General features: G+C 36.0%; 1 protein-coding gene across 1 annotated transcript; it reads left to right on the top strand.

Moving 5' to 3' along the window:
* Positions 1–818: 818 nt before the first annotated feature.
* On the top strand, positions 819–4,162 carry LOC124941608 (LEAF RUST 10 DISEASE-RESISTANCE LOCUS RECEPTOR-LIKE PROTEIN KINASE-like 2.8). Its single transcript, XM_047481953.1, has 3 exons — positions 819–1,599; positions 2,656–2,691; positions 2,843–4,162. Exons 1-3 carry the CDS (start codon positions 819–821, stop codon positions 4,012–4,014), a joined length of 1,989 nt encoding a protein of 662 aa, XP_047337909.1. The 3' UTR covers positions 4,015–4,162.
* The last annotated feature ends 13,134 nt before the right edge of the window (positions 4,163–17,296 follow it).

Below are 17,296 nucleotides of genomic sequence, written 5' to 3'. Positions count from 1 at the left end.
CTCTGGTCAACTTATATGAACATAGAATAATATTTTCATACATTAAAGAATCATCTAAATATTTTTGAAATTTTTTTTAAAATATAAATGAAAATAGGAGAGAGGGAGAGACTTAGAATTTTAAAATATTATTATATATATTATATCATATTTATATTAAATATTTTTAAAATTATATAATTATAAAAATTAATATATTCTTATCATTAGTTTTAAAATATATTGTTTTTTAATATAGGACATTTATTAATATATAAGATTATATATTAATAACAATTTATAAAAATTAATAAATAAATATATATATATATATATATATATATATATATATATATATATATATATATATATATAAAGCTGAATCAAATCTATTAAAGATTAAGAATTAAATAAAGTGATATTATATCAAAATTCATTGCAAATTGTTAATAAATTATTAATAAGCTGAGATTAAACTGAATAAATTAGTTCTAAATATAAATACGTTTTCAAATGGTGAAGCCACGTCAAATTGTCAATCATTCTATATACCAACAGCTAAGATGATAGACTAACGTATGACTGTCAGTAGTCCATCTTCCAAAGGTAGATAAAAAGTCAACTCTTTGAAGCCGAAATATAGGAAAAAAGGACGCATCCATTTTCCTCAGAAATCAGATAGAAAATCAACTCTTTGAAGAATAATATAATAGAACCACTTAAATATTGAGAAAAAAAATATTATGTGGAATTTGCATTATTGCTTATTACTTCCTACTTGTTACATTAATTGAATTTAAAATATGTTTCTGCCACTACCACTGCCAAATCAAAGAAAAATGGCTCTTCTTCTTCTTTTCCTCCAGTTGAACTTCATCATCCTAATATCGGCATCAAATGATATCCACCCATATCAGCGTTTTATCGTCTGCAAGAGGCTCTACACTTGTGGGAGTCTCCGAGGAATTGGGTATCCATTCTGGGGCGGCGAAAGGCCAAGCTTCTGCGGTCGAAAAGGCTTCCAATTAGACTGCATAGACGGTCATTACACTAAGATTATAACATTTGGAGATGCTAATGATAAGCGAGTCTTTAGAGTACTTGATATAATAAAAGGAACAAACAAAATGAGACTATCTCCAGACGGACTATGGGAAAACGCGTGCCCTGTCTCCTTCAAAAACGTAACTCTAGCTCAGAGTGGCGATGTATCAAAAAACGTCATATATGTCGCACTAAGCAGTTCTGTTTCTGAGATCAACGTGTACTATGGTTGTAGCCAATGGGTTGCAAGAAAGCATTCTCAAAGGAGCTTCACTTGCCTTGGAAAGGGTGGTGTTAGGACCGAAGCATTTTACGCGGACATCGCATCATCTTCGGGTATCGCCGAATGTAAGGTGTGGATTAATGTGCCAATAGAGAAAAGCGCACTTTTGAGGCTGTGGCGATTAGATCTAACTCTGCCCGAAGCTTTAAGGAAGGGATTTGAAGTGTTGTATTATCGTGACATGACGTTGTGTTCGCTTTGCGAGGCTTCTGGTGGGAGTTGTGGATCTATGGATGATGTTGATTCATTTCAATGTTATTGCTCAAATGGTTCATCTAATCTTTCTTGTGAAGGTATGTAATTAAGCGATATGATTGTTTGATTTACCTTATTTGTTGGGGGATAACGTCTTACAATAACTTAGAAAAAGTAAGTTAGAATTAAATGGGCCTAACTTTTTCTGTATATACCACTATAGGTTGCAAATAGAAACTCATATAATAATAGAGTGTTGATGATTAGTACGAGTTCAATATTTTTGTGTTGTATTAAAATGATAAATTATTAGTATATTTATGCATTAGACATGAAACATTCAACATTCAACTCTTTGTAAATCCAAGGATTGTTTAGGTAACCAAGAATAGAATTATTTTGGTTACCAATAATAATAAATGTTTAATGTGGTGGCTATTTGATTTATGTTGAAGTCTTTGTTTGTTTAATATACTCCTGCAAGTGAAACAAAGTATCACACACCACACCGTAACTTATCACGTAGAAATGCAAATCTGTTAGAGAGGGACTATTGTTGAGGAGTTTGACGAGGGACCAATCTCCAATTGCAAAACAGACATTTGTTCTGTTTTTATCTTGCAGATGTTTCATTCTATTTTGGGCTTTTTGCACATAGAACTTGAGCTGCTTCCTTTGTTAGCAATTTCTGATTAAATTCTTCTACTTTTGAATCCCCTGCAAGGTAAAGAGTGTGTATGGGAGGTTTGTAACCGTAGATGGCTTCAAACGGTGAGATTTGTGTAGCAGAATAGAAATTCGTGTTATACCACCATTCTGTAAGAGGTAGAAATTTGACCCAATAATCTGGTCGCTGACTAGCCATACAACGCATATAGGGTTTTGAAGGACCGAGTGTTATATAAACTCGTGTTATAACATTAGTCTATCTTGCTGTAATCTTTGTATTGATCTGCTAATAATAATCTCTCTTTGTGGCGGACGTAATAAAATTTTATTTTTTTAAACCGTCTTCTTTATTATTTACGTTATCTCACGCATTCTTGTTATAACAACATCAAGTAACAAATAAACTCATCATACTATTTTTTTTTAATAAATAAAGTATACTTCATATTTGTATTCATTAAGAATTTATGTTTCTTATATTGTAGGTAAAAGGAAAAGCAGGATCAAGCTGATAATAATAGGTAGGTAACTTACTGAAGTAAAAGCCTCTTTAATTTAATTCTTTAAGAGACGGATAAATCATTTTATTAAAATAAGAAGAGATTTTTTTTTAACATCTAGAACTATTCTTAATTTATAGTTTTAATTTGAACTATAACACATTTTTGAAAGGTATTAAACCAAATCGAACTAGCAATGCAGGCTGTTCTTTTGCTGCTGTGATGGCAATACTACTCAGTGGCATTGTCACATTGTATATCAAGTGGGATTATCGGTTGCCCCAAACTAACAAAATATGGAGATTTAACAAGTGTGATAAGGATCTTGAGATCCTCCTCAAAGATTACAAATCTTTTGCTCCAAGAAGATTCATATATGCTGAAATAAAGAAAATGACAGATTCATTCAGACATGAGTTGGGTCGAGGAGGCTTCGGGATTGTGTACAAAGGGAAATTGCCCGAGGACGACATTCAAGTGGCAGTGAAGATCCTCAAAGAATCAAAAGCAAATGGAGAAGATTTCATAAACGAGGTAAAAAGTATTGGAAAGACTTCACATGTTAACATAGTCAAGCTTCTCGGATTCTGTCTAGATGGTTCAAAACAAGCTCTAGTTTATGAATTTATGCCCAATGGATCTCTAGAAAAGTTCATAGATAGTGACAATAGTGAGAATTTACAAATCGGATGGGAAAAATTGTATCAAATCTCGATAGGAATAGCACGAGGACTCGAGTATCTGCACCGAGGCTGCAACACGAGAATACTACATTTCGACATAAAGCCTCACAACATTCTTCTCGACGAGGATTTTTGTCCAAAGATATCGGATTTTGGGCTTGCTAAGCAATGTAACAAGAAACAGAGCTTTATATCAATGGTGGATCCGAGAGGGACGATTGGATATATTGCACCAGAGATAGTAAGTAGATTGATAGGAGGAGTTTCACACAAGTCTGATGTTTATAGTTATGGGATTATGGTTCTCGAAATTGTTGGAGGAAAAAAGGAAAATGTAGGTGCCGAAAATTCGAGCGAAATATATTTTCCACATTGTGTGTATAAACAGCTTGAGCAGGATCATCTGGGTTTGAAAGATGTGATGACAGATGAAGAAGAAGTTATGGTGAGGAAGATGATGACAGTGGGCTTGTGGTGTATACAAACAAATCCTTCACAGAGGCCATCAATGGGCAAGGTTCTGCAGATGCTAGAAGGTCCCATTGAATCATTAGAAAATCCTCCTAAGCTTCATAGAAAAATGTATGTTCCTAAAAATCCTGCAAACTCTTCTTCAGAATCAGTATTACTCTCCTCATTTGGTATAAATGATACACTATAACGATGGCAATGGGCGGATCGGGTTGGATATTGGTATCCCCGTGCAATATCCATATCCCAATATTTGGGTATCGCACCTAAACGGCCGTATTCGACTCGAACAAATCGTCTTAGACTCATAATCATGTTGTGTTGTATATTAATTTTACGCGTGTCGTATCGTGTCTTGATCCACTCAAAGTATTATGAACAACATGTTTTTTGTGTCGTATTAATTATCATGTTAATTCGACTAGTTTCAAATAATTAATATATTCAATTTAAAATTTAAAATTTTATTTATTAAGAAATTAATTTTGATAAAATTAATTTTTTTTAAAAAAAATCTATGCATCTTAATCTTAATGAAAATAATAATTTTTTATATAAAAAATAATGTAAATATAAATAAATTACGTTTAATACAAATTCGTACTTAGAAGAAAAGAAATATTAGAAATGATCCTTCTATTATAGATATATTAAATAATATTAATAAAAATATGTTTTAAAAGTTTAGTCTATAAATTAAGAATATATATTTAAATTAAAATAATATTTTTAAAGGTATATGTATCTCATCCAGTTAACTATTAATGTTACAATTATTGATTGAAAGTGTATCATTGAATTATAATAAAATATTTTCATTTTTAATTAAATAATTATATATTTAAAAATATAAATAATATAATAAATATAAAATTAATATACATATCAACCAAATTAATAAATTAAAATTAAATTAAAATCTATTTTCAGTTACCTTGTTCATACAAATACAAAAATGTATTTGAAATAGATTTACAAATTATTTCTCCATTACTCAACAGAATTAGACCCACTCCATCTCTAGATCTGTTTCCAAAATAGGTCATTTCTAAATCTGTTTCCAAAATAGGTCATTTTATAATTTATGAAAGAATATATATAATAACATTTAACTACAAATTATCGGGTCATCGCACCACAATATACGTCTCATTTGTTTTAAATGTAAACGGGTTGTGTTGTTGGTTTGTGGGTCGAGTCGTCCTCGAATTTGGAACGGATCATTAAAAAATAAAATTCAAAATTACCTATATAAAATTTCAACTTGAAACCTATAACTTATAGTATTAGACTTTAACCATAACGTCAATTTATATTTTAAATTGAACCAAATATTTGTTTAAACATACAAAAATGAACCTGCGACAACTTTTTTTTATATTATTTCTTATACACTTTATTGTAGTTTTATAATGTGAGTTGAGAGATTTTTTTTGAATTGTTAGTTATATAAATTATATATCATACACAAATTATATATAAAAATCAACAATATTGTATTAGTTATTAAATATGTGAATGAGGGTGGACCAAAATGAATATGAAGTCACGATGTGAGATGTCTATTATATTGGTGGTTGGTTTGACGAAGTGAGAATAAGAGATCGATAACAAATGATATTTTAATTTTTTTGAAGTGAGGATAAGAGTTCTGTAATAAATGATATTGGTGGTTAAATATATGAATAAGATAATTAGTTAACCGAATCAGTTTTCCGAAGTGAGAATAAGAGATTTGTAACAAAGATATTGGTGGTTAAATATATGAATGAGATGGTTGGTTAACAAAAGTGTGAAAGTGGGTCATGAGATAAGAGGTTAATTGGATTGGTGATTGATTTGTCAAAGTGAGGGTAAAATATCGCTAATCATATGACATGATATGATATGATATGACTATGGTGCAAAATATTCAAAGTGATAAAAACAAATAAAAGCCCATAACTAACCATCCCATCGAATCTCATATGAGATTGAGAATTTAATGGAAGGTTGACATAGGTCTTTGTTTGGATCGGTGCTAGCAATAGAGACTAGGGTCTGACTATTATTAACAACTTATGAAAAACTCTTCGATAATAATCTTGTGAGAGATTAGTATATGTTTCTATTCTTCACAAATCCCTCCAAACTCTTGAAACGGATTCAAGTGCGGAAGTGTTCGTCGGACTTGAAGCTTTGAACAACCGAATATAAAATGCAGAAAGTAAAAAACACAGAGAGTTTTATGGATGTTCGGAGATAAAACTCCTACGTCACCCCTTCTTCCACAACCAGAAGGATATCCACTAAGTACTTTGAATCGAATACAACTCACTGAGCTAGCTAACTCTCTGTTGAACAGAACAACCTTTGTTCAACTTACAATGTTCTCACAGCTAGACAATAATTGAATTTCTCTCTTGATCTTTTAAGGATGTAAGAAGTTAGTAAGAGCAAGAACAAGATTGTAAGTAAGGCAATAAAGTGAGCAAGTGTTCAAGTTGGTAAGTTGGTGTCTAGTGATTCGTTCGTTGTCCTTGAGCATCTATTTGTAGTAGATGGACACCCACGATCGAATCTTCTTTGTGGACACGTGGCATGTGTCTATTGGACGGCCGCCTATAGTACTAGAGTACAACAGACTCTTAGCGATTAGATCGTGGCCGTACCGAACAGGTACCGAACAGGTAGTGCACTGAATATCCTCTGATATTGTCGTGTACTAGACATGAAGTTGGAAGGTTATTTGCGTATGTGGCGTTCATTCATTTGATATAATTAGCTGGCTTGTCAGACTGCACATAAGTGAGTGGAGCAGGAGTAATAGACAACTAGTTGATCGTGGTTAAACATATGCTTTCTTCAAACGGCTACTAAAGCAATGTATTAGACGTGCTCCTTTAGACCGCGTCTAGAGGAGTTAGACGTCCTCGTCTAACTACGCATCCCTTTAGACCGCGTCTAAAGGAGTTATACGTCCTCGTCTAACTACGCTTCTATTTAGACCTTGTGTAAAGGAGTTAGACGTACCCGTCTAAATACGTTTCCATTTAGACCGCGTCTAAAGGAGTTAGATGTACCCGTCTAATTACACTTCCCTTTAGACCTCGTCTAAAGAAGTTAGACGTACCCGTCTAACTATGCTTCCCTTTAGACATTTGTCTAAAGGAGTTAGACTTCCACGTCTAACTATGTTTCCCTTTAGACCTTGTCTAAAGGAGTTATACTTCCACGTCTAACTACGCTTTCCTTTAAACCTCATCTAAAGGAGTTACATCCTCGTCTAACTATATTTCCTTGTCCACCGCGTCTAAAGGAGTTAGACGTACCCATCTAACTATATTTCCCTTTAGACCTCGTCTAAAGGAGTAAGGCTTACCCGTCTAACTACGTATGACTTCTAAGATAGCCTGCTTTAGACCATGTCTAAAGTAGCATAGTCTTATATATGCACCTGCACAAAACAAATAGACAACTTAGCTTTATTATATTTAACATAATCAAAATTATGTTGTTAAGATAATGTTCCAGATAATAACTTTTGTTTATTTATATTTCAAGTTAATTATTTCTCACTTAATTAACACTTTTCTTTACTTTATTTTAATTTTTCCCAACAATTTCCCCATTTTTTGATGATGTTAAAAATATGCAACCTTTATCAAGCAAAATAAACCCCCATCAAATAAGATTAAGATCAAAGTAATTCACCAAGGTATATAAACATAATTTAAAGTACAAAACAAAGAAAAACACAAGGAGAAAGATTTTGTGTCCTTCCCTTTTTACTCTTGGATCTGCGCCGTTTTGGGAATTGATTCTCCAGTTAAGAGGTTCTGGAATCGACTGATCGCTCGACCTCCACTGCCACCTCCTCTATCGCCTCTACGACCTTGGATTCTTCTGTCTGGTGCACAACTGCCTCCGCCTCCTTCAACATCTTTTCATTTAGATTTTGATTGAGTTCCTCGAGCAGAAGTTGATCCCCCTCTTTTGTTTCCTCCCCCCTTTTAACATTATTCGGGTTGGCAACAATAAGAGCTATTTTTTCTCAGTAGCAGCTGCAGCTTCTTCTTCAGCTTGAAATTGCCTTGCAATGGTGTCAACCTGCTCTAATCGCTCAGCCTCTACCCTATTTAACGAGTTAGACATCTCTATTACTTGGGACTGAATAAGTTTAATTATGGACCTTGTCTCTTGGTGAAGCTCTAGGTTGAAATTCTCTGATTCAGCAAGATGATTCGATTGTCGTTGAAAGAAGTTCTTTTCCATCTTTTTTTTTTGGGAACAATCTTTTCCATCTTCTTGTACTGAGTATGAAGGAGGTTGACTTCGTATGTATTTCGCTTCAATTTTTTCTAAGTTTCCTTTTGAGTGGAAAAAATGGAAGAGACATCTTCTTTACTTGATGCAGACCCCTTCTCAAGATTTTTCAATCTGGACGACATGTCCATTATGTTCTACTGCATAGAACTCAGCTGTTAGGATCTAGGTAGCCGCTGGAGGACTGGGGGTTGGACCGGTTAGCGGTTCTCTCTCGAAGGGTGGTGGTTAATCCGGTTAGAGATTAACACCGGGGTTTCAATACTACACAACCTGTCACAAACCCTTGAACTAGGTTCAAGCGCGTAAGAGGTTTGCTTTCAGGTTGAAGCAGCACACTTGTATGATAGGCAGAACCGGTTTCGGATGATGGGGGTTTGAAAATTGATGGGTCGGTTTCGGTAACCTGGTGATTCGGCTTGGATAGAGTTAAGTCGGTTATAGCGGTACAGATCGGTTAGATAATGTAACCGACAGAAAGTAAATAACAAAACCGATTTTATGGATGTTCAGAGATAAAACTCCTACGTCACCCCTTCCTCTCGAAACTGCGAGAAGGATATTCACTAAGGAATACAAGTACAATCCGATCGAGACTTATTTCCTGCTCGATAACACTCTTACAATTTACACCGGAATTGTAAAATACACACACTAGCACTTTTAGCACTCAGGCTTTCTCTAGAGATAGAACACACTGTTTTCACTTGTAAATTAAATGCTCTTAGTTGTCTCACTAGTTATCCCACTGTATGTCACGTTTACTCTTCTTCAATTGCCCCCTTTTATAGATGAAATATGCCAACGGTCATATTTCACTTCCTTGAATCTGATTGGCTGAGCAGAGGTTCAGTGATTTAGAGTTTCAGACCCTGCGGTCGTCTTTTCAGACCTGACGGTCAACCTCAGACCTGGCGGTCTGTTCTTCCGGTGTGTAAGACAAACCTGCTAGGTTTATCTTTTACTCAATGTGGACACTGTCTGTTAGACAGTTGTCTGTACTTGGAAGATCTCCTTTCTGACTTATCCCGAAGTGGAAAGATCCTGTAGGACTGTCTTCTGCAGCCTGCAGACTTTTCCTCAGACTTGTATGGATATGGAAGTGTTCAGTCTGTTCCTTTGGTATCATTCTCAACAGATACCCGAATTGTCTTCTTGTACTGGTCGGTCATTTAACTTAACCGGATGGCTTCCGGTATGAGTGATATAACCGGACTTCTTCCGGTTATTCCTCTGCCTTGTGGCTGGTCGGCTGTCTGATATTTCCGGTTTTAAGCTTTGGCCGATTCTTTCTTTGTGCGGTCATGTTCCAAGTGTTCCTAGTCGGTTTCATGACTTGACCGTCTAGTTTTCTTTAGCCGGTTCTTTTGTTTGACCGGTCCGGTTCCTTGTTCCTGCATGGAAGATTTATTTAAGTTAGGTTTATGTGAACCGGTCTAATTTTATCTAACATCAGCGCATCCATAATTGCATTGCGAAAGGTTGCTCCTATAGGAGAGGCTTCTTTGAAGGAACGAGAAGCAGAAGATACGACTTGGGAGCAAGCTGGAGTAGTGCAAATTGGGTTCACATGCATGTTCACTTGTAAGGAATGCTCTGGTTCTTTGTCTTTAGGGGGAAAGAGAAATAATTTTATACATTTCTTGAATTTTCTTTTCCATTTAAGATCTCGACACATACCTAATTAACACGCTCTGAAATATCTTTAGAGTGAAGAGGTAGATCAGCAACGTTCTCAACGATTTGTGCAACTGTCTTGACAGGAAAAGATGGATGAGCAGTTGAAGAGGAATGATGTCTTTCTTCTATTGGCGTTTCTTCAGAGGATGAGGAGGACTCAACATTTTCAGATTGTTCCCCTCAACAGACAAAGTCTTCTCTAGATCAACTTGTTTCAAGGGTTCCCTCTCAGCTTGTGAACCCGGAGTCTTTTTAGAGTTCTTTGGTGGTTCCCCCTCAATCGATGGTGATTTTTCTACTTCAGACGTAGGAGGAGCCACTTCAAATGTATCCTTCAGAGGAATGGGCGTCTGTTCATTAGACGCTTTTCTTCAAAAGAGAAATTGACAAGCTCAATAAGATAGATAACAACCTGCTATTTATCTTCAGAAATAATATGTTCAACTCTAATGATTCGTAGGGGCTCGTCTTGATGATAATATCATCAATGTCATCAGAACTGTTGACCTTTGCACTGACTTGAAATATACTCGACTAAGATGACTCGGTGCAATGAACATATCAAATGACTGTAGAGAAATAGTCATTCATTAGCAAGTCAAGTCATTTCAGTGCATTTTGTTCTGAAAGAGCATCCATGTCAAGAGGATTGAAATTTGCCTTCCTCGCCTCAAGTAGGGAATTAAGAGCACGACCCATTACATTTGCCACCACGAGATCCTTTCTTTTGAGTTCTTCATAGACCTTAATTGTTTTTGCCCATTTAAGGACCCTCTTATCCATTTTTACTAACTTCTTCCATTCTTTTTCGATCTCCCCGCCGGAGATGATTTCATCGAATTGGGAGATTAACATGTGATTCATCTAGGTATCGAAGACTTCGATCTTCTTAGAAGCTTTCAATTCAACCTGTTCCACAATGAAATTGAATATAAGGTTGGCTTCGAAACTTTTTCCGGAATCTCTTCAGCAACACGTTTTCCTTTTCTAGGAACTTCGACTGGTTTGGGAGTAGACACTAGTTCTCTGATAGTGATGCCTGGAGCCCCCTGACTGCTCTTAAGATTTCATAAGGAGATAGAGCCTTTTTAAATGCCCCTTCTAGAAGCTCACTTACTATTCATGTTTCCTTCTTAACGGGTGGTTCTTTCAATAGTTTCAACAATAAGCATCGCAACATTCGACTAAATGGGAGCTTGTTCTGAAGAGACAACAACAACAGGCGTGAGAGTATTTACCTGCTCTATTTCAACAATTTTATTGACATTATAAGTAGCATCAGAAACTACTGATTCATCAATGAAGGCATGTGAGTTTTCCCTGTCAATACATTCAATATTTTGACCAACATGCTCAATAATTGGCCTTTCAGCTTGTTCCATTACAGAAACATCAATATTTGACACTACGGTCGGAGGAGTGGAGGAGATTACCTTAGATAATTTTTTTGCGACTTAAACGCCTTCGTCTGATCAGCAGAAAGAGCAGACGACCTAGCCCGCTTCTTTATTGGGTTGGATGAAAGAGAGGGTGAAAGAGATGAAATAGGGATGGCGACGATGGGAGGATTTCCTTATCTTGCCCTTTTAGTAACAGAGTCAACTGCTCTAGAGTTCCTTTTTGGAACTCTCTTTTGGATGTTAGGGTTAGTAGTAGACTCTATAATAGAGGATTTAGCTCTTTTAGCACTCGTCGTGCGGTTGGAGGTAGCTTGGCGCTTGGACCGAGTGATCAATTGACCACTCGTCTATTGACTGGAGGATCCAGGATTCAACTCCTTGGAGAGTTTCATCCTTGCTAAGGTGCCTTTCACAGAAATATTAGTGAATATTCGGCAGGCGTTAATAGCCTCACCCCCGCCCATGGGAACGCCCATATGCTCCATGAACCAGCCGAGTTGGACTGAAAAGCCCGCACTCTACTTGTTCTTTGAATAAACCAACTGGAAAAGATTTTAGAACAGGGTAGACGCCCAGTTAATCGACATACCTTTGGATATGGCCGTCATGTAGTCAAATTTTTCTTTGGTATACATGTCAAACGAACCTGCCCTACCCTGAAGTGCGTTAGCCACAATGTCATTTAAAAGACATAAATGAGGCTTCATGACCTTCTTCTTCCCATTTATGTTGATCGAACTGCCGGAGTTTGAAAAGACGATCTGTATCTCTGAAATAATCTGGGAAGGGATCGCAATGTTAAAGGTATGACCCTAAGATGATAGTTCAAAGAACTCAGCGAACATCGATTCAGAGAAGGAGATAGTTTTTCCGTTCACCATCTCCGTTATCGAGTCTTCAACCACCTCCCCCGTCTTGAAGAACTCACGCAACTCTTTTTCATATAGAATATAGGGACCGCTGAGATACTTCACGAGACCAAAATACTCGAGAGATCTGAACATATCCACGATGTCTTGTTGTTCGATAGAATAGACTGAATCTGAATCTGTCTACGCTTATGAACAATAAGATGTTTTTGATATGTTCAAAACTCTAAAGGCGTCTAAACTTAGGAAGTTTCTCGGTGGTCCTTTTATTCTCTATGAGAGTTCTTCAGTTAGGGAAAATTGTTGGAGATTCTATCAAAGCGACAATGAACGGTGCAAAAATTTCTATCTTTAGAGCCTTATTCGCCGAGTTCTTCAAACATCCATCGGAAGTTCGTGTCTTTGACGTCACAATTCTGGCCGATACTAGTTCATAAATGCAGACTCTCTTCTCGAACATAGGTTGTCCGATTAACATCAACGGGAAGAAGAATATTCTAAAATACCACATCTGCATTCTGAACGATATCGTTGTTAAGTCGCTTCAGAGAAGGGCAAGGTCCTTAAATCTCTATATTCAAAACCGGTTTGAGTATATGGTGGCTATAACCAGAGGGATGCTAGAAAACTAGGCGTCCATTCTTTTCTCAACTCTTTTCCAGATGGTTTCTCCATCGAACAAGCAGAGTATGGGATTTTCAATCAAACTCGGCTTGCTCTTGGAGCATCTACATGTCCCGGTAGGTAGGGGTACTGCTGTTAACCCTTGCCGAATATTGATGGATATTTCTGTGAAGGGCTTCTTGGCACGGATGAAACTCGTGAAGAAGCGAAATCTGAATCCTATGTTCCTAAGACGAGTGGTCAGTCGATCACTCGATCCAAGCACTCGGTGTCCTCTAACCGCAAGACCCCTACTAAGAGGGCCAGGCCTTAAGTCATGGAGTTCACCGCGAGCTCCAATAGCAAGAAAAAGGAATCCATCCTGGATTCTGGAGAAGTTGACTCCATTCCTAAAAGGGCAGGAGTCGAGAAAACTCCTATTTCTACTGTTTTCATGTCCTCTTTCACGCTGTCACCATCAACCAACCCAATGAAGGAGAGGGCTGTAACATCTGCTCTTATTACTGACAAGTCAGAGGCGTCTATAGTTATCAAGATGTCCTCTAAGGTTTCTCCATATTTATCAACGACCGATGTCCTAAAAAGTCAGCAAGAAAGGTTGTTAAAGTCATTTGCCCGCGCAGATGGTCATTCGGTATCGAAGGTAACTCCTTCTACACCCTTGGCTAGGGGTGAGCAAACGGGTAAACCCAACCCGTATTACCCAACCCATATTCAACCCAAATTAAATTTACCCAACCCATAATTCAACCCATATTATTTACTAATATGGGTTGGGTAACCAAAATTATTTTATTTTTATTTTTTCATTTAACATGTATTTGACTCGTTTAACACATTTTTATTCGTTTAACACGTTTTTCACTTTTTTGACATTTTTAATACGTTTTCATCACGTTTAACACGTTTTTGACATGTTTAACACGTTTTTGGCACGTTTAACACATTTTTGTCACGTTGAACACGTTTTTCATGTTTTTGGCATATTTAACACGTTTAACACGTTTTTGACATGTTTGACACGTTTTGACATATTTTTGACACGTTTTTTCACGTTTTCGACACGTTTAACACATTTTGACACATTTTGGCACGTTTAACATGTTTTGACACGTTTGACACGTTTTGACACGTTTAACATGTTTTTCACATTTTTGACACGTTCACGTTTTCATGGTTTTGGCACGTTTTGACACGTTTAACACGTTTTCCACATTTTTGAAACATTTTGACACGTTTAACATGTTTTTCACATTTTTGACACATTCACGTTTTCATAGTTTTGGCACGTTTTGACACGTTTAATACGTTTTCCACATTTTTGAAACATTTTGACACGTTTAACATGTTTTTAACATGTTTTCACGTTTTTGACACGTTTAATACGTTTTCACATTATTGACACGTTTCACATATTTTTCATATTTTTGGCACGTTTAACACGCTTTGACACGTTTAACACGTTTTGACAGCATCATTTAAGAACTTTAAGGTCTTTCAAATGGATGTGAAAAGTGCATTTTTAAATGGCAAATTAAGTGAAGAAGTGTATGTTGAGCAACCCCCTAGATTTGTAGATCATGTGTTACCTAATTATGTTTATAAGCTTGACAAAGCATTGTATGGTCTGAAACAAGCTCCTAGAGCTTGGTATGATACCTTAACTGAATTTTTGTTTGATCATGATTTTGTTATTGGAACTGTGGATAAAACCATGTTTAGATTCCTTAAAGATTCTCACATTCTACTTGTTCAAATATATGTTGATGATATTATTTTTAGTTCAACTAACCCCAAATTGTGTGAGAAATTTTCTAATCTGATGCAAGACAAATTTGAAATGAGCATGATGGGAGAATTAACGTTCTTCCTTGGGCTTCAAGTCCTTCAGTTAGAAAAAGGGACCCTCATCAATCAGGCCAAATATACTAAAGAAGTGCTAAAGAAGTTTGGAATGGAGAACTGTTCTGTCGCTGCCACTCCAATGAGCTCCTCTAGTAAATTGAATAAAGATGAAGGCAGCCAAAGTGTTGATGTAACAGCATATAGAGGACTTATCAGATCCTTGCTATATGTAACTGCTAGTAGGCCAGACATTCAGTTTGTCGTTGGAGTTTGTGGAAGATTTCAGGCTAATCATAAACTTTCTCACTTTACTGCTGCTAATAGTATTCTTAAATACTTAAAGGGAACTCAAAATGTGGGACTGTGGTATCCGAAGGATTTCAGTTTCAATTTGACCAATTTCTCAGATGCAGATTATGTAGGGTGCAAAATTGAAAGAAACACGAGTGGAACTTGCCAGTTCCTTGAAGATCGTCTCATCTCATGGTTCAACAAGAAGCAGACGTCAGTTGCCACGTCTTCAGCGGTAGCAGAGTACCTTGCAACTGGCAGTTGTTGCTCTCATGTTTTATGGATTCAACAACAGCGCATGGATTATGGGATCAAGGCTGAAGAATCTCCAGTTTTCTACGACAACACTAGTATTATCGCAATCACCTATCATCTAGTTCTGCATTCTCGGACAAAGCATATCGAAATCAGACATCATTTTATCCATGAACACGTCAATTAGAAACAAAATCGTCTTGAATATGTTCCTATAAATCAACAAACGGCAGATATCTTCACGAAGCCTCTGCCCGAAGCTAAGTTTTCTCATTTTAGAAACATTTTAGGTCTTGTTGATCTTGATTGATGTGATTACGTGGATAAATTGAGGGGAGCGTATTGTTCATAACATAACTGAAAAGACATGAAGACATAGGTCTTAATACGTCCTAAGGATTAGAAGTTTGAGAAACATAACTTCTTAGCCGTACGTCTACTCTAGCAGTTTAATCTTCCTTTGGGAATATATGTCTTGGTTCTTTAACCTGCGTGGTTAGACGCATACGTCTAATAGACGTTAGACGTTTTTACATTTTTACGTTTTTACGTTAGACGTGTTATGTAAGCGTTCGTCCTAACGAGACCCCCAGTCTCCTTCAGTGATCCCGATCCTAACACTAATTCTAATTGATATAATAATAAAGATGATTCAAAAGCTAATATTAAATGCTTTAAATGTCATAAACAATGTCACTTCAAGGTCGACTGCAGAAAGCCGAAGAGGGACAACGAGAAACAGTCTGACAAGAAAAATAAAAAAGAGAAAAATGCTCTGCTGACTGAGGAAAGCAAGAGAAAATGGGCTGACAATGAATCAGATGATAGTTCATCTAGTGAAAGTAAAGATGAGGGTGTCAAGTGCTTTATGGTAAATGACAATGAGGTATTTGATTTCTCTTCTGATGAATTCACAAGAGATGATCTAGTTCTTGCACTCAATAACATGGTCATTGAGTACAAGAAACTATCAGACTCTTTTAAGGAGGCTAGTTTGAAAAATAAATATGGCCGTACAAGTCTTTCATCTCTTAACAATGAAACTGAAGTTTTGAAAAATAATGAAATAAATGAGTTCTCATCTGAGAATGAGGAGCTCAAAGAAACAATAAAAACTCTCTTGGATGAAAACCAAAGATTGAATTATGTGATTAATTCTTGGACAAAATCTGGGAAAGTTGTTACAGTAATGATTACGGGTCAAACGCTTGTCAGATGCAAATCTAGTCCAGAATTTGAAAACAGCTCTCCAAATGAGTCTAGTAAAAAGTCAAAACCAACTAAGGGCATGCTTAAGTCCATAAGCTTTGCTCAAGCCTAAGAAGCTGGAAGCCAAACATCCTGGCAAACAAAACTTTGATAGAAAGTCAAAAGGTTTTAAAAAATCATCTTCTAAGACTAAGGGATCATTTGTTGGAAGAAATAATTCTGCCAAGTCTAAATCTATTGCTTTGTTAACAACTCAAAATGGGAGATTCATAAAAATAACTCAAATATGGATCCCCAAAGGACTAATTAAACATGGACGCAAATGAAGTTGGGTACCAAAGATGTAAATATATATATATGTAGATACAATAGGAAAGTATCCTAGAAGAGTCTGTTTGTTATCTGGACAGCGACTGTTCCAGACACATGACAAGCAACAAAATGCTACTAACTGACATAACAAAGTGCACATGACCGAAAATCACTTTCGGTGATAACAACAAAGATAAAACTGTGGGTAAGGGTAAGATTGTCTATGGTAACCTTACTATTAACAATGTGTTGTTAGTTGAAATTTTGTGTTATAATTTAATTAGCATTAGTCAAATGTGTGATAATTGTTACACTATAGATTTTCAAAAACATGCATGTATAGTTAAAGAAGTAGAGTAGGAAATTCATATAAAATGAACTGGAAGCCTAAGACATCTGATTTTATTTGTATGATAGCTAAAAATTATCAAAAATGGCTTTGGCATAAAAGGTTAAATTATTTAAATTTTAAAACTATTAACAACATATGTTAAAAGGATCTTGTAGTAGGTATGCCTAAATTCAAGTTTTTAAAAGATAAGACATGTCCTACTTGTCAGATGGGCAAACAAGTCAGATCAACTTTCAAAAATAAAGGGAATACTCAATCCGACAAGTGTCTGGAATTATTGCACATGAATTTGTTTGGTCCAATTCTAGTAACTAGTTTAGCGGGAATGAG

Source organism: Impatiens glandulifera, chromosome 1 (assembly GCF_907164915.1).
Source record: "Impatiens glandulifera chromosome 1, dImpGla2.1, whole genome shotgun sequence".
Lineage (NCBI taxonomy): Eukaryota > Viridiplantae > Streptophyta > Magnoliopsida > Ericales > Balsaminaceae > Impatiens > Impatiens glandulifera.
The sequence above is the reverse complement of the archived record's forward strand: the minus strand, read 5'-3'. Positions and strand labels throughout refer to the sequence as shown.

Bases quoted from the DNA above. Each gene is read 5' to 3' on its own strand.
- LOC124941608 (XM_047481953.1), top strand. From the start codon at position 819: ATGGCTCTTCTTCTTCTTTTCCTCCAGTTGAACTTCATCATCCTAATA. The intron at 1,600-2,655 runs GTATGTAATTAA...CTTATATTGTAG, and splicing joins ATCTAATCTTTCTTGTGAAG to GTAAAAGGAAAAGCAGGATC. The intron at 2,692-2,842 runs GTAGGTAACTTA...CATTTTTGAAAG, and splicing joins GATCAAGCTGATAATAATAG to GTATTAAACCAAATCGAACT.